The 17,832-nt window shown below is 41.1% G+C and overlaps 2 protein-coding genes across 6 annotated transcripts in view; one reads left to right on the top strand and one right to left on the bottom strand.

Annotated features, from left to right (window-relative positions):
• Positions 1–17,832, top strand: part of LOC135240355 (radixin) — a 47,944-nt gene that overhangs the window by 4,765 nt on the left and 25,347 nt on the right. The window contains exons 1-4 of one of the 4 annotated variants that reach the window (XM_064309724.1): positions 876–994; positions 4,386–4,522; positions 8,343–8,572; positions 13,302–13,397. In XM_064309724.1, the coding sequence (XP_064165794.1) occupies positions 13,386–13,397 (12 nt within the window). In that variant the 5' untranslated portion in view covers positions 876–994; positions 4,386–4,522; positions 8,343–8,572; positions 13,302–13,385. Of the gene's footprint in view, positions 1–875; positions 995–4,385; positions 4,523–8,342; positions 8,573–13,301; positions 13,398–17,832 lie in introns of those variants that run through there. The other 3 variants (XM_064309725.1, XM_064309726.1, XM_064309727.1) reach the window with 3 other exon arrangements.
• Positions 285–5,610, bottom strand: tlr22 (toll-like receptor 22). Of its 2 annotated transcripts, none has more exons than XM_064309721.1 (2): positions 5,552–5,610; positions 285–3,622 (listed from the first exon to the last, which is right to left on the bottom strand). In XM_064309721.1, the coding sequence occupies exon 2, from the start codon at positions 3,599–3,601 to the stop codon at positions 716–718; it is 2,886 nt and encodes a 961-aa protein (XP_064165791.1). In that variant the 5' UTR covers positions 3,602–3,622; positions 5,552–5,610; the 3' UTR covers positions 285–715. The 2 variants fall into 2 exon arrangements, with proteins under 2 accessions (XP_064165791.1, XP_064165792.1); XM_064309722.1 differs by having other exon boundaries at positions 285–3,611; positions 5,510–5,568.

Below are 17,832 nucleotides of genomic sequence, written 5' to 3'. Positions count from 1 at the left end.
ATTGTTATTGAGAACAATTTGTTGTTTTTTATTTTGTATTTTAATTAGTATTCCGCTTTTTGGTGTGAGCAAAACAATTTTAAGTAATTTGAAGAGTTAATTCAACAGAAGCATATACAAAAAGCATAGCAAATCCATCCCAAATATTAGTTCAGCACCTGCACATATATATACGTGCCATTAACATGTAAGGATTGAAATGAGGGTGGGATAAGCTTGCTAGCGTGTTACAATGTGACCAGTGTGATTTGGCATCTTGTGATTAGAGAAAAAATTCAAGAATATTTGTCTTGTCAAAGTTACCTTATTTGCAGACCTGAAAATGGGGGGACTCTACACAAAAAATGGTAAAACATTACACATGTAAATAAACCAAATACAATGAAATAAAACCTGATTGTTCTTTTGTCTCATATTCATCTTTTGATATCAAATCCAAATGCCTTTATAGCAAAAATAACTAATTTCACTGTACAATTAACATAGTTTTGGAGTGCACTAAGCATTTTAAGTAGGAACTGCATTGAACATGAAGGTACATCCCAGTTCTTGTTCTTTGGTTTCAGTCAAATAAATATATGACACCCACGACTTGCATGACGAACACCCAGATGTATAACTGACATTTACTAAAATGAGAAATTCATAATCGTCTATATAATTAAAAAAAAAAAAATTTAATTGGAGTGTGTGGAATCTGTCTTGTAATACAGCCTTAATTCTCAAGCCCAGATAGAATTGGGTTTTCCTGGTCAGGTCCTTCCTTAGTCTCCAGGGCAACTCTGAGTTTCTGCCAAAAGACCATGGTGTTCTGTCCTGGTTTTGGCCAGCTCAGGTAGGTGTGCTTCTTCACCAGCTTCCTCATCCTGTGGTAGGGTGAGAGCTGGTTGTGTGGAATCTTCTCCAGGAACACCAGGACCAGGACGTCCTTCTTCTCATCAAAGAGCCGGAAGCTGGCCACCTGGATCTCTCTGGAGCACCACTCACTCTCCAGGTAGTGGCGGCTGATCAGGCAGATGGTCTTGCGGCTGCTGTAGATGCTGTCTACGATGTTGTCCAGGATAGGCTTTCCTGGCTCAAAGTCCCGATGGTGTAGGCAGAGTTTCCAACCCTGTTTGTTCTCCAGCTCGGGCAAAAGTTCCTCGAGAACCCATGGCTCATCCCGAGCATTGTAGGAGATAAAGGCATCGTACTTGAAGTCCTGTGGCCCCTTTGCCGTTTTCTTCTGTCTGTCATAGAGGAAGGCAAGGAAGAGGTAGTAGCCATAGATCACTTGCCAGCGCAAGAAGTGGTAGCAGATTGAGCCCAGCAGGGTCAACACAACCAGAATGGTGGTGGAGATGAAGTAGAAGAATCCTATGTCCACATTGCATGATTCAGTGTTCAGGTCCAGCAGCTTGTATCCCCTCAGATCAGCAGGGTAGTTGCAGGTGAAGCTTCCGGCATCAACAACCTGGGTGTGATTGTTGTCGTGTGCCCATTGGATGAACCAAGCATTGTTGCAGTCACAGGTGAAGGTGTTCTCCTCCATGCTGAGGTAAGTGAGGGCAGGGAGAGAAAGAATCAGCGTCTCATTAATGACTGCCAGCTCGTTTTGCTTCACCTGTAGGGACTGGAGCCTGGAGAGGTTAGCATGGTCCAGGAAGTCCAGGGATTGTAAGCGGGCTTTAGTTATGATCAGCATGGTGAGCTCTGGAATGTTCCAGAACACTTGAGGGGTGAGAGCAGTAAAAACATTCTTACTAATGTCCAGGTATGACAGGTGTGGGGTGTGACTGAAAGTATCTGGGTGCAGAAGTTCAGTGTTTGTATTTCCAGCATGGAGTATACGCAGAGAGGTCAGGCCCTTCAGAAGGTTGGGTGGCAGATTGCGTAGTCCTTTATGACCTTGGCTGTTGATGGCCAGTACTGTCAGAGACTTGAGCAGAGAGAATGGGGGGTGTTCTAATTCTTGTTGAGTGTCATATGATATATAATTTGAGGATAAAAACAGCATTTCTAAGTTGGACAACCCTGCAAAGATATTTATGGAATTAATTGTAACCTCAGTGATCTTGTTTGATTTGAGATCTAACTGTTTCAGATTGGCTAGCTTTGAAAAAGCCTCATTTTCGATCATGGTAATTTGATTGTCAACAAGATCCAAGTATATGAGCGAACATAAGCTTTCAAAGTCTGCTTTTCTGATCGAACTCAGTTTATTATTTCTCAGTTCCAAGTGTTGCAGTTTCTGTAGGCCACTGAAAACACCTGTGATGCTCAGTAATTTGTTTGTCCCCAACTTCAGCGTCTGAAGACTTGGCAAGTCTTTGAATACACAGGGGCTGAGATCTGATATGTGATTATGAAACAGGTGGAGATCGCTCAGCTGTCTCAGGTGAGCAAAGTCAGAACAACTGATATTACAGATTCTATTGAAGCTGAGGTCCACCATCTCAAGGGCAGGGAGATGTCGGATAGCACTCGGGACTACAGTCATTTTGTTGTGGCCAAGACGCAGGGTTTTTACCTGCTCAAGAGGTTTGAATGCGAGCTCTGACACATGACTGATCTTGTTACTGGTTACATCCATCTCGTTCACAGATGAACAGGACAAAAATAAATGGTCATCAAGAGAAGTGATGTTGTTTGATTTGAGGCGAATGACTCTTACAGTGGGGATCTGACAGGCTTCATTCACGAGCGTTTTGATGTTAAGCGTCATTTCATACATCCTCAGATTGTTCAATGAGGCACTGAGGCTGCTAAATACTTTGGCCATTTCTGCCTGGGAGATGTGAATCCCGCTCAGGTTGAGTCTGTTTACACTGCGTAAAAATGACTTGTCCTGCACATCCCACTTCAGACTGGCATTGCCACCGAGGTAAGAGATGTCTAAGGTCTCAAGATGAGGGAGAATATCTTCTGTTATCTGGAATATTTCTAGTGGAGTCCAGGATAAATCCAACAGTTTTATTCCCAGGGATGTATTTGAGATGTCGTTGGATTTAAAAGTAGAAAAGTTGTTCTTTCCAATGTACAAATTCTGCAATGCAGGCAGTTTCATGATAGGTAGAATCTGTTTTATATGCTGAAGCCTGTTGGTACTCAAGTTCACAGTGTTTATATTGGTGAGTAAAGAAAAGACTGATGAATTAATCCTACTGATTAAGTTACTATCCAGTCGTATTATTAGGAGGTTGAAAAGGCCATGAAAGATGCCGTTTGAGATAGCAGTTAGGCGGTTCTGAGCAAGATTCAGCTCACGCAAGGTGATCAAGTCTTTGAAGGCACTCTTTTCCACATGCCAGATCCGATTGTGAGAGACATTTAAATATTTAAGATTTGTGAGGAGTTTGAAATCCCCCACCTTGATTTGCGAAATGAAATTGAAGGACACGTCCAAAGCCTCCACTTCAGATGGTATGTCTGAGGGAACATTGTAGAAATTCTGCTTCTGACACTGCACTCTGTGTCTGTTGGTGCCATTTTGAGATCGATAAGCAGTGCAGTTGTTTAGATAGTATCCTGTTGTTAGTTCATTCGGTAGCCAGCAATGCCAGAGGAAGCATGCCAACACCAGAGAAGACCAGACAGGCTGGTCCCCATTTCTCCTTTCCATGTCTCCTCTTCTACTGATGAACTAAAAAAAAAAAAACATCATGTCAAAACATTTATTTCAGCCAGCATAACATACATATGGATAACATAACATTCAATATAATGTAATGTAATCAATCAATTTTATTTGTATAGCACTTTTAACAAAGGAGCTTTGTCACAAAGCAGCTTTACAGAGAACCAGCCCCTAAAGAGTAAGCCTAGGGCAACAGTGGCACGGAAAAACTTCCTGACTGATAACAGGAAGAAACCTTGAGCAGAACCGGACGGAACCCATCTGCCACAGGCAATGTAATGTAACATGACATGGCATGACATAATGATTGGAACAGGCTATTCAGCCTAACGATGCTCACCATTTTCCTACTGCTAAATTGTACCTACTGCTCTGTTTACCTACAAACTAGATAGTATCTTGCCAGGGCTGGCCCGTGGCATAAACGCTCTATGCGGTTGTTTAGGGCCACACGATCCAATGTTTATCTAAGGTAAATAAATCTCTTGTAGTTCACTTTGTTAATCTCTTTTCTGAATTGAAACGCATAAATCAAATTGCCCCAATTAGTAACCTCCTTTCTGGTAAAATTCTCTTCAAATAACAATATCATTACAAAGCTATGCTCCTTTATTCTTCATGCACTTAACCTGCTCCTTACTTTTCCTATTGCAGTATTAAAAAGAAAAAAGTTGCATGGTGCTAGATCAGGTGAATAGGGAGGGTGGTCAAGTACTTTTCCCTAAAATCAAGTCTGTACTCAAGGGAACCCGTTTCGAGTCTGTTCCAGAAGTGAAGAAGAAAACGACGGAGCTTCTGAGACAACTAACAGAAGACCTACTGCACTGCTTTGATCAGTGGAAGACCAGAATGCAGCGGTGTGTAATTGCAGAAGGGGAATATATTGAAGGGGAAAGGAATTGAAATGTAAGTTTTCTTCATTAAAATTGAATTACAGTATTAGTCTCATTATTTAATAGCCACACCTCGTATGTAGCTTTATTCATCCACTGGGGAGACTGCTTTTTCAACTTACTTTTCTGTACCTTGAGAATTAATTTACATTGTGCATCAACAATAACCCTTTTGAACTGGTCCCACTTTTCATTCACAGTCTTAGAAGAAGTTACACCCAGTCTATATTACTTAAATATGTTTGTATCTTTTTAAAGTTGGCACTTCGAAAATTAAAACTTTGAGGAGGCCCTTAATTCACGAAAATATATCACAGCTAACTGCAGAATGATAACTTTTTCCAAGTGGTTTCACTACTTCTATACTGCAGATTCTGTCAGGACCATTACATAGCATGAGATTCACTATTGATTTCCTTCTTGTAGGCTAATTGACATATTGTGCCAAAAATGGTCATATGTTACCAAATGCATTTTATTGCGGCTTAAAGTACCATTCTCAAACTCTGATATGTATTGTGTAATATCATGCAAACCAGGGCCGGATCTAGAGGGGGAGGGCATGCGGAGGCATTGCCAAATTTTTCAATTCTGTAATGCTGACCAGTACACACAAAGGCTTGATTATATGACACAGTCTCCTATAAAAAGGGAAGCTAGACAATTTTTTTCCCTTAGCTGATAGTGTTTTTTTGTGTCAGCTCAATACTATAATGATGCTTTGCTATCCTTCAGTATGTTCTTAAGGGAATGCAGGAACACTATTTGGACCTGGTATTGATTTCATTGTAAAACTCCTATATGCATGCCCTTTACTGTACAGAAATAACTCAGGAAGTACTTGTCTTTTCAGTCTTTAGGCTCACAGCAAGCTAGCTTTCGGGTTTATGTACCCTTTACAACCATATAAAACTTAAATAACAAAAAATGTCATTCACAGTGAGTCCCCGAAACCACATTCAAGAAGCATTCATTCAGGTAACCAAACATTTGCTTATACAAAGTACTTAAATTTACTGAACAAGAAGACCGTTGTACTCACCAGCCTTTAGTCTCAAAGGAAGTAAAAGGCCCCTCCCAGCTGTCATAAGGAGGAACTAATGGCTGCGTATGACTTTAAGATTGAGGAAAAAAGCACCAAATCACTATTACTGTGCAATCACTTTTACTATGCTATTTTATCTAAGAAAAATAAATTGATTAAAAAAAACAGGAAACTTGTACTCTTTATACTTTTACTAATACTAACACTATTGCTCAAAGAAAAATATATTGTTGAAGAAGTACTATTTTTTGCACTGAAGATGTATGTCCCAATTATTCACACCCATAATAATTTTAAATAATCCATGCGTCACCAAGGAAATCTCTCAGTAGGAACAAGAAAAATGTTGTGGACATTTACAAATCAAGGCAAGGCATTAGTTGCAAAACAATTAGGAAACTAAAGATACCGCATTCCTCTGTCAGGCCAGTAATTCTGTTTGCTGTAAGCAGAATTGGAATTTTAACGTTTCTGTTCTTTTGTTCCACCGCAACATAATGTTCCTGAACTAGGTTTGAAAGGGAAAAAAAAACGGTTCATTTTGTTCCTATTCTCAAAATTGAAACCAGCCTAGCAGCCTGTCTCAAAACCTATTTGTGAAAATAATAATGAACACGGGTGAGGTGAACAGTTATTTTTTAGTTGTGCAGCAGTCATTCTGAGATAACACATGGCTTTTGACTGCCTACATGTAGCCCCCCACCCCATCACCACCCACCTTGTTTAGAACGAGAAACCTATGGATGATGAAAAACAGTAGGCAGACAATATTGCACTTCATTAGCACTTAATAACTAGGCATGGCTAATACCACATTTCTTGATACAGATGGATAGGGAATCATGTTTGCATTACAACCATGGTAAAATAAATGAATATAAATGAGTTACCTGCCTTTTGTTAATATTTAATCATTTTCACAGACTATATATATACACACACACACACACACACACATATATATATATATATATATATATATATATATATATAATATACACACACATATATAATGTTATCTATCTTTGGTCCAAAAACATGTCATTTTACAATTTGTAAATTATAAAAGGCTTGAAATATGATATCAGAGGGTTCACTTGAAATGACTGGCTCCTTCAGTGGTTGAAATTTTTCCCATTTCTGTGATAAGATTTAGGTATTTAAGACCTTTAAGTCTTATTCCCCTACAATGGCTGACCTTCATCCCTGGTCCATTAATTCTTCTAATCACCTGCTGTTACATCTAATCTCCTTATTTCCTTAACCCAAACAAGAACCCCTAATTTGACTTTAATTAGTGAAGGTTTTACCATTTGGTGAAACGTTTAAAAAATGGTTGGTGTCTATTCTTAATGACACAGAATACTACTACTACTACTACTGAGAATGTGATCAAATGGAAGGAACAGAATCTAAAGGAATGAGAGAGACTGATTCACTTAAATACAGTGTAAAAATACTGATTTGAAGATTCTCCTGAATGACTTGAATAACAAAATTAAATAATTCTGCCCTTCTAAATGTATTTTATGCTGTATCTATTCCCCATAATATATCATAACGGTATATATCCACTAGATGGCAGTAATATATATTTATAGAGTGTGGCTGTGCGCCAATTGAATGTACTACATTGTTAATGTAAATAGCAATACAAAGATACGCAGTTCCCTCTGACCGTTTTGTGTGATGTGCTGCTAGCTGACTATTGGTCAGAGTGGAGTTAATGAGGCTGGACTGTATATGGTTAAGCATAGGAGGTTACCTTTTATGTTATTGAATTAAACAGCTCTCAATCTCTCACTCAGCGGATGGTGGAGGCATGCCGGGACATAGTGTACAGGCCTACTGTATTATTTTTGAAAGACGAGACCGCAAGAGAGGATATGATTGTGTGTGCTGTCGGACTGCGTGGGGCACAAGCGTCTGAAGTGGTTGATTTTGAATGATTGAGTGAATCGGTGAGAATGTGAATGGCCATGAGGGTGAATAAGGGACTGAGGAAGTATATATGTAAGTGTGTATGGGTGTGTATGTATGTGTGTGCATGCTGATAAACCAAGTGAGTAAATCTATGAGTTTGGTCATTTGTGTGGCAAATAGGACCAGGATTTGTTGGGGTGGAGTCCAGCATCTTGTGTTATCCAACTTCAACCTTCTGATGCATGTGAACTATAGCTGCATGTGTGTGAGGGTGTCAAACTGAACTTTACTTCACTGATACACTGTGCAGATTTGAGAATTTACAGGGTAAATTATTAAAACTTCCTGTTGAAATGTAATCCAAAATAAGGCACATGCTTTTCCATGATTTACCACATGCTAGACACCTGAACATCACACCCATGTGTACTTGTTGAACATCTCATTCCAAAACCATGGGCATTAATATGGAGTTGGAACTTCTCTCTCCCCCCCCCACCCCTTATATATAGTGTATTTGTGTTTAAACATAATTTTAATTTCATGAACATAGATCTATGCATCCATGGAATACCACGAAAATGCAATGCGAGTAATGGGAGATGTAATTTAGATTATTCTAAAAAAATACTTTTAAAAGTTATCTCGAGCTCAGATGTGTAACTTCTGAAGACTGAAAGTCCGAACTAGGCAGCCACTCGCCTGTTTATGAGCTGTAGTCTAAACGCCATGGCATCATAGACGTTCATCACCTGGCCCTTGTGCGAGCCGGTTGCCTTCACAGTGACAGCCAGTACTGCTCTTTCCGTGGGTTTTGCACACCGCGGTGAATGTCCCCCCCTTACCCTTCTTTCTGTCATCATAGGAACCACGCCTCGCACGCAGACTGACGGCCATATTGACTGCGTTTACCTCTCCTACTGGTGGAACTCCCCGGTCTTTTTTTTTTTTTTGTATACATCACCATCAGTACACTTTGCCAGAGGACCAGCAGGGATCGTAGCTGCGAAGACTGTTCTGTTTTGGGAATAAATAAGGACATCATGCTTTCAGGCAGGCTGTAATCCGTTTTCAGGGAGCAGTTCTTCATTTGTGGTGAGTTAGCCTGCCTTAACTGATTTAAATAATGCTGTTAAGAGAAACGGTATGTTCTCTGTGATGTTAAAGCCTCCTCTTATGGTTATCAGGCCTGTAGCATAAAAGTGTTTTGATAACATTTAAGTGGGATCCATGACTACTGCAGTACTTATGTTTTCGATATTTTCATGCCAGTGTGTTCCCTAAATGATTCGAGTTGTACTCTTTGGTAGCTAATTACGGACGTGAGAAATAGACGATGTGGACATGCGTAGCGAAAAAAATGTGTCGTTGACAGTACTTTATTTTAATGGTAAAGGTAACAATTTAGCTATATAAGTCAAATATCGTCCTAATACACATTGGAATTATTATAATACGCGCTTTGAAGCCGTTGTTATTACAATGCAGCAATCTGTTATACAAAGTTGGGGGTATAGCCTAACTAGGGTACAGCTCGCTGCGAATGCGTAGCATAATTTTCGTCTACACTCCTTGAATTATTGGAATTCATAAGCTGTAAAACGACAATTAAGTGTACGGATAATGCATCTTAGCCTTATTTTACACCGCGACCTCTTCGGCATTCCCGCAGGGTGCTCTAACCGCTTATGACCCATACATTTGCAACTTCACCCCAACGTCAAACCTGCCGTTTACGGTGTAGCCCCACTTAGGCTAAATAAGATAACGTTGTTCCGTTATCGAATGTGTGCACTCGTTGAAGTCAAACCGGGAATGTTTCACATTTGTAAATTAGCCTACGTTTTATCTCCGGGCATTGGCTTAATTGCAGTTTGGGTCTGGCACTTTGAATGAGTTCTGCAGCGGCAACTGTTGTCATACTGGGTGATGTCGTTGCTGCCTATCGCCGCGTGTTCCGATGGGGCTGCCTGCCTCACAAAGTAAGGGTTGACAGTGTGATGAAGTACAGTGGTGTGCGGGGATTATCCACGTGAATGTGGATCATCTTGTTGATTTGCTCAACCCCCAGCACCAAATTAGATGGATGGAGATTTCTTTACACCCCTCCAATAATTCAAGTTTAAAACAGTCGTCTGTGTAGAATTGACAGAAAATCGTGAAGATGTTCTTATTATTACTGTAACGTCTTTTACACATTGAGCAGCTTTAATTGAAACCTGCATGATAGGATATACAGTCGCCGTTTGTCGGTTTTCATATTTCTTTCAGGAAGAATGTGCACTGAAATCCGATGTCATATGTTCAGATTTATTTTTGGGTATTTAGGTATTTATGTTATGTTTATGTAAATTTTTCTCTTGCATGAGGGTCTAGGTGTCATTGCAGCTTTCTGAGCAGTGTTGCGGTGAGACCTATAGCTGCAACATTTTCGTCATTCAGTTTTGTTTAGAATAAATGGTGGGTGTTGTAAAATCTTACGAGTTTTCTGTCGGAATCAGTGAGCATAGCATTCCCCCTCAACTTTGTACTCTAGGAACACAATTTTGTAATTAAACTACTACTGTATGCCTCTTGGAAGTCGTTCGCGTGGTGGTGCATAGGCAGCTATAGATGTACTGTGACAGCAATGTCAGTTACTGTACGTGACAGAAAATTTACCTGAATTCATTCACATATAGGATCTGAATTTTACGATTTCGACTTCCATTGAAACAGTCAGTTGGACTGAGCAGAAAAGTCTCCCATTGTTACGACTGAAAATGATTTCATTCAGGTGGCAAAAGTAACCTCACCAGCATTGCACTATTCAAGTCAATGCATACTTGCCCTTTCTCCCAAGTTCAGCGTCTCTCAGCTATTAATAATGAATAGACTGCCTCATAAATATTCATATCATAAAGTGTTTCTATTATTACATACTTTTAGTATTATAATATTTATACTACTTTAATAATTTATTTAAACATGAAAATATTTCATGTTCATAATATTTCAATGTGAAGAAAAACAGAATGGCTGTACATTTTGTGTCTCCTTTCTTTCTAATTTGGTGGTGATCTTTTGCAGAAATTGTGTGCAGAAAGCAAAATTTTCCATCCACCAGAAAAATGTAATTCAAGCTCTGCAGGCGTAAATAGAAGCATTGTGCCCTTGCATCTGAGGGGGCTTCGTACAAAAAATGCAAAGTGTGGAGTCAGTCCTCCATTCTTTACTTTGTGAGGCCTGTTTATAGTGGAGAGGACAGAGCAGAAACTCAGTACCTGCTGCTACAATCAGGGAATACCAAAGTTGTTATTGTATGAACCGTGAGTTGGTAGCTATAGCCTACTCAGTGAGGAACTTAGTAGAGGAAGATGCGCTCATCTTATATATTTAAACAGAGGAGAATAGACAAGTATGAGATAAAGAGTAGAACAGTAAAGGGACAGGACTGTATATTGGCACGCATATATATCTGTCCCTGTTCTAAAAGAGCTAAAATGCAACTTAGAATCATTTGGATTCTCCTGTTGTGAACTAAAAATCTGACACCTTACAAAGCCACTTGCCTGTAATTTAGAGTGCTCAGAGAGTGTAATAGGTAGAGTTGAACAGAGAAACAATGGAATTAGATTTTAAATTCTGCTAAAAAGATGGACTTGTACTGGCCATGTTACCTGAAGGCCAGTTGGAAGTAGAGAAACGACAGTCAGTTGTATGAATAATTGTACTCTTCCTCTGTAACTACTGTTCAGGCATTGTCAAAACTGTAAACAAACGTACAATGTCAGATTACAGAGGCTTAACCTACTGCTGGTTGCTGGAGAAACCAGGGAGGTGTGGCCTTTTGTATATAAAAGGATCCCACCCTCTAATTTAAACCTCAACTATTTCCTGAATGGCTTCTTGGTGAGGGGATAATACTATCGTGTGCATATCCAATGAGGCCTCTCTTTATGGTATGATCGTTTTCAAGGTAGTGAAGCCCTGCTCCACTCACCTCAGCCTGCACAGACAGACTCCTGCACAGTAGGGGAGGCAACATGGAGATACATGCACCACTAATTAAAAATGCATGCATGTGCTCGTGTGAATGCATCGTTAGACACCTCTCATGCAGAAATGATGATCCAAAACTTTTATATAAATGGTGGAAACCATATTCATGTAAATCTGTATTAGAATCGAGCTCCTTGGAATTTATCCTCATTCTTGCTAGATAGATTCACTGCTAGATTGACGCAAGAAGATGATTGCTCAGTTGTCACAGATAATTATGTTACGGTAATTAGTAAATAATGTGTTACTTAAAACATTTTGTGCTAGATTTTTACAAAGCATTTGGTGTACTTCATTTTGCTGTCGATTCAGGATTTAACATGCTGTGTTAAGCCAGCGTAATGCTAAACTACAGTATGTCCGCTTGCCAGCTGGCTGCCAAGCTGTAGCCTAATAGCGGGAAAAAAAAACCGTAACATGTACAGATGTAAAATGGCGGACCTGGGTCTTTTGTGAATGGGGAGGACCCGGTTCTTACCCGCGACCATAATGTGGTGTGAATGTGTCAAATGCAAGCTGAACCTGTGTTCAGCATCCTGTGTTATCCCCGGGTTCTGTGTGTGAAAGGGGCATTAATCAGCTGAAACAGGGTGTGCTGCAGAGCTGTGAGTCCTGGAGGAGTGTAATTGCGGTTTCCCAGCCACTACAGAATGCAGTAGAATTGCTTTTGAATCCATTTTGTAATTGAGGGATTTATTTTAATCTCTTTGTCTGCAAGAAGATAAACAACTTGCTTGACTACCACTTTCTCTATTGTTCAGATGGCACTGATAGAGAAGGGGAAATCATTTTTGTTTGCTAGCTATTTTTGGCTAGCTAATTTGACAGTTTTGAAAAAGCGACAGACGGTAGCAAATAAAAAGTGGATTCCAATGTTTGTCTTGCTAAAACAACAAAAAAAAACCCAGGTGATATAACTCAAGAAGTCAAATTAAAATGTTGAAATTGTATGACCCTTATAATCTTACAATTGAATTTTTTTGTTATTGTTTGTACAAAATACAACAATGAACTCCTTAAAAGGCAGGTGGCTTAAACAAGGTAAACCAATTGATGGCCTAGCTTGTGAATTATGAAATGCAGATGCAGTCTGCAGGTTCCTTATTGTCCTCTGGTTCAGACTGGCACTGCAAATGTCTCTGTACTGTTCAGAGAGACTGCTGGTTGCCAGACCAACAATACCAAAAACTTCAGATTCAACCAAACCTATAGTATAGAGGCATTTGAGGACCACTGTGTGTACAGAAGCCTTGGATCACATTGGATACTGCTGGAGCTCATACTGGCCTCAAGTGTCACTTGTGATTCGGTGTCTTTTAAGCCGTCTGCAGCCTCTGCGCAATGAAGAGTGATGGGTCCTCCAGAGACCTGTGAATCCCTTTCAATGGAAAATAGGGGGTGGGGGCTGGGCACTTATGCGCGTGGACGTCCGAGAAGAGTTTGAACTTGACAAAGTGGCCTTTACACAGAATGAATACAGAGCTGTCTGAGTGTGTGATAATGTACATTCATGAACATTTGATAATGTATGTTAATGAGAAAATGATGTGCTTACTTTCACCACATTTTTGCCACACCCTGGATTGGGATGACTTTGTGCCCCCTTGAATTTTTTGGTGCTCGCCATTAAAATATTCAAATGGATTGGGCTCTACTATTCTTCTCATAGGCAGAGGTGCCCCCCTGTTTTTTGGTTTAGAGCACGTCCATGATGTAAATGTGTGATGTATCTTCTTGTGAAAGTGTTTATATTTATTTTTTTGTGTATGCTTTCCTTCATTAGAGCCAGTGAACGTGCCATCTCAAGACGGACGACGAATTGTTTTTTTTTTCGCAGCGAAAGCAGAAGGGGGGAGAGGCAGCGAAGATGCCAAAACCGGTAAGGACCTCCTTCCCCCCGCTTACTGCTACCGTTACCCATAACTGAGTGGTGCGAATGTATGGAGATTCTTGCACTGTGTCGGACAGTGAGAAACCGGAGAGAATGAATCTTCACCGCTTTGTGGGTTTTAATGAAGAGTTGCCGTGGTTACAGAAAAAATGGCTTTGACAGTAGGATTCTTTTCAGTTGCAGTTTGTGGAATTGCAGGTTGTTAACACATTCTTTTGGCTTCCTTCATATCTTGTTCTTAAGTGCAGTAATGACATTGTGAGTTCATTACGCTACTGCTTGCCATGTTCTTTCAGAGGCATGCCTAGCACACCAATGAGCGATTTTCACATAGTTTAAAAATGACTTTCATTTCGTTATGCTGATGTCGTCTCCCACATCTTTCCCACGATGTGACCTTTGTGGGACTGTTCTGCTTCCCTGGAACTGCATCAGTAATCCCACTGCCTCAAAACTGCACGCACTACCTGATGTTGGTGTGGATGCACAGTGTGTCTGTCTGTCGCAGATGCTGTTTAATGAATGAACAAGGGGAGTCAGAAAACAGAGGGCACTTCACAATGGTGGGCATTATGGAGGCAGGGGATTTGGGCAGTCTGGTTTAGTTAAGTTTGCAAGTTGGTCAATTCTCTTGTGTGTTTGTGTGTTATGTCATGTCTGTGTGTACAGCAATGTCCTCGAACTGTGTGCAACAGAGCTGCTCATGAAGCAAAACACATTTCTGAGAAAAATATTACAGCATTGTTTCATAATGTGCAGCACAGACCACAGGCTGCGCAGGTGTGAATTGTGATTTCTTTTTTTATTGAAAAGGTACACAGAGTTGCTCTTTAAAACCGAATCTCTGCTCTACTGCTATTATTAACTAAGAGTCAGGGCTTGATGCCCCCTTGTACCCTACACCACCGTTTTCATGCACTACATACTGTACTGTACAGTATGTTTGACTGGCATGGAAACAAGCTTCTTACATAAGAGTACATGTGTATTTGAAGGTCAGCCATGGGGAAAGTGTTTGGCTGCGTGTACAAAGCGCACATTAAGGGGATGGCATTTATAAGGCATTTACCAGGCTGAATTATACATGTTAGGTTCATTCAATCAAGGAGTTCTGTCCAGTTTTTATTTATTTTGAGAGATGTACGGAGGTTGCATGTGTTATGTTTATGTGTTAACGTGTAGTCTTGTTTATCCTCCACTCTCTTGTGTTGCCTGGTGATAAAAGGGAAATGTGGTTTCGACTCTTATGTTCCACGGGCCATTAAAGGATTTCAATAGCTCACATAAATTGATACTCATTTCTGTTTTCTGTTTCAGTGCTTTTGTGTTCTGATGATAGTGCTTCTTCCCTAACTGTGAATAGAGTTATAGGATTTTGACAGTTGGTTAAAACAGATAATAGCCTAAGTCTGACACATTCACTTACAGTTCTTTTTTAAATAAAGAAATATAAAGTTAAAGAACATTAATTGGCAGCGCATCTCTGTATACTTGGACTGCTCTAATACTGTTGGGTAACCTCACATAACTATGATTCATTTTCTTTTTTGTGCTCCTGTAGGGATTTATACTATGCTAAATGACATTGCTGGTGAGTGTGTGTGGAGATTATGCCCAGAATTATTCTGCTTGAAGGAGTCTTCCCCTGTCGGTGGTGGCTTTAGCCGCTGCTGGCTCTGTGTGTGTGTGTGTGTCTGTGTGTCTGTGTGTCTGTGTGTGTGTGTGTGAAGCGGTAGAAGGTGACCGGGGTGTGTCATACTCACAGTGGGGAGCGGTAATGTTCTATGTCCAGATATGAGTCAGGCTCTGTGAATGCAGGCGGGGGTTACAGTAATTTAGCCGCTTGGTGGTGAGCCCGTGTGAGCGGCTGCCAGCGCTGGACTCTTCTCCACCTCACCATGGAGGCAGAGCCCTGCCTAAAGACCTGGCCTGTGTCTCACTTAATTACACTCTGTGCGTGCAATCCGCAGACATTCTCTGTCTGGACCGGTTTGACGTGATCACTGGTGTTAAGGCTTCAAAGGCAGTGTAGAGGCTAGCGTTGGATTAAGCCTGTCTGGTGGGAGGATCCCACCTGATTGGTTGCTGTCAGATCCTCCCACTGCCACCCAAAGCCTTCAGGACCACGGACAGAGGCCTCACCCACGGGCACGCACAGCTGAGACTGATGGGTCGCAAGATCAGCCGTTGCATTGCTGCCTTTATCTGGCCCGGTCGTAAAGCTTAGAATGACAACACACACTTCCTGTTGTGTGGTCAGGGTTGGTGGTGTCATGCCTGGAAAGAATTCTAATTTTCTCACTGACTCATTGGCATCACTGTTTGCTCTCAGATGGGCTTCCATCTCCTCAGTCTCTATTTTTACCATCTCCTACCACCATGAGTTTAGTGTAGGTTAATGAAAGAACCACCCAGTGGAATTATGATTGTGGGGAGGTGGGGTCCACAAATGGCCTCCACTCCTGTTGGTCTGAAATCAATTCAGGGTTCTCAACCCTGATCCTGGAGGGCCGCAGGTGCTGCTGGTTCGTGTGTTCACCTTAAAATGGCCTACCAGTTCAGACCCAACCTGCGTAATGAACTGCTTTAATAGATAAATTAAGCGCTGAGTAACAATGAAAAGCCAGCAGATGCCATTTTCTCTCCAAGACCAGGGTTGAGAACCCCTGGCCTAAATGACGAATGGATGATTCTTGCATCGTCTGCTTCTTGTCTTCCTCATTACCGTGCACCTAATATAATCAGATCTAATGTCTCTGGCAACAGCATGCCATGGAGAAAGGGGACTGTTTTTATTGGGGGGTGTATTTTTGGTATAAGAGAATAGTTTTACATTCAGTCTTTTGTGATTAGTGAAATCCATTAGTCTCAATAATGCATAACCCTCTTGTGGTCATTCAAGAGGTTTTACTGTAGGTCACCATCAAACCAGTTCTGGAAATTTTAGTCTAACTTGGATTCATTTGCGAATAGAACTGAACTGAACCAAGCAGATGTTACTTGGAAAATACCCACAGCACTGCGAATAGAGTAATTTTCTGTTGAGCAGAATGACGATCTGCTGCTTGATACGCATGGAAAAGGCGTTCTGTTTGCACTCAGCCGTGACTGAAGATGACAGAGGGAAATGAAAAGCTTCCGCTATCGACTCTCTGCTGTGCAACCCCAGCTTACCCAGTGAATCCAAGTGAAAACCCCAAGGCTTTCCTGAATGCTAACTGCATTTCCTGTTCAGTTTTCAGCATTCAGTTTAAAATTGAAATTTGAAGCCGAGGTGTCTCAGTTCCTACTGAACTGAGCAGTTATTTTAAGTCTTCATTATCTTTCAAACAGGCTGTCTTCTTTTGTATAGCTCTATGACTATATATAGTATCTTTAAGCAGCATTAAAATGGTGGGGGTTTTATAATACAGCTGTATCACATGTAGAGACAAACAGATACATTTCTGCAGGCTTTTATCTTAACGGGGGCCTGTACTCAGGTGGAGTTTAGTAACGTTTTGCGGCCATCGCAGCACTGCAGTAAACACCCATTTATTTTTACAGGATATGAGGATATGAGTTTTGCAGCAAATAATCCTCTGTGGCTGTTCAAACCCTACAGGATTATTTTCTGCAAAACTCCTGGGAAAATGGAAACGAGCTCTCATTGTTAATGAAATAATTCCAAAGAATAAAAATAATTATGTATAATGGCATTTAATGATTTTGTCCCTGGTTAAACATAATGAGCTGTGAAGGCTCTGATGACGCTGCACCAAACAGCACAGTCGGTCATTTATATTGAACAGCTTTGTTTTCTCACTTAAATAAGCGCAATTCACGCCACATAAAGGCGAATTCATTAGGTGTGTCCGCGGTGTACAGAATGGATCAACTCTGACTAGGGGAGATGAAAGGACAAGGGAATCATTCAGCCTACTTGTTTCTGCCTGTGAGCACTGGGAGGGATTGGCTCAGAGACGTTTGGAGCAGGGACAGACACACGGACACGGCCTTCATACAGACAGTGGGCAGCTCTGTGCAGAGCAGGCTGCTGGCATAAGCACTCTGTGCAGTCGTTTTGGGTCCACAACCATGCCTGGGCCACACAACTCAAGTTTAACGATTTTTTGTTTGACATTTTAATTCTACAGAACAGTTTCCTGTTCAGGGATTGCTTCCGCAACTCTCCCACCCCAAGTCCGCGATCGGTTCATCTCCAGACAGGCTTGTTGTTTTTGGGCCACTGAAACCCTACAGCCAGCTCTGGCTAGGAGAATGTGTGGAGGTGTGGAATCCTCCTCCCTGCACCTGTGCTAATCAGACGGATGGCCAGCCGCTTTGAGCCAATCAGGATTAAGTCCTCCAGCGGCTGTGAGAAGACTGCTCTGTCGGGGGAGGGGGAGGGAGAGATAAGGCCCACCGTCTGTGGCCTTCGTAC

The sequence above is a fragment of the Anguilla rostrata genome, chromosome 15 (genome assembly GCF_018555375.3).
Source record: "Anguilla rostrata isolate EN2019 chromosome 15, ASM1855537v3, whole genome shotgun sequence".
Taxonomy (NCBI): Eukaryota; Metazoa; Chordata; class Actinopteri; order Anguilliformes; family Anguillidae; genus Anguilla; species Anguilla rostrata.
The sequence above is the reverse complement of the archived record's forward strand: the minus strand, read 5'-3'. Positions and strand labels throughout refer to the sequence as shown.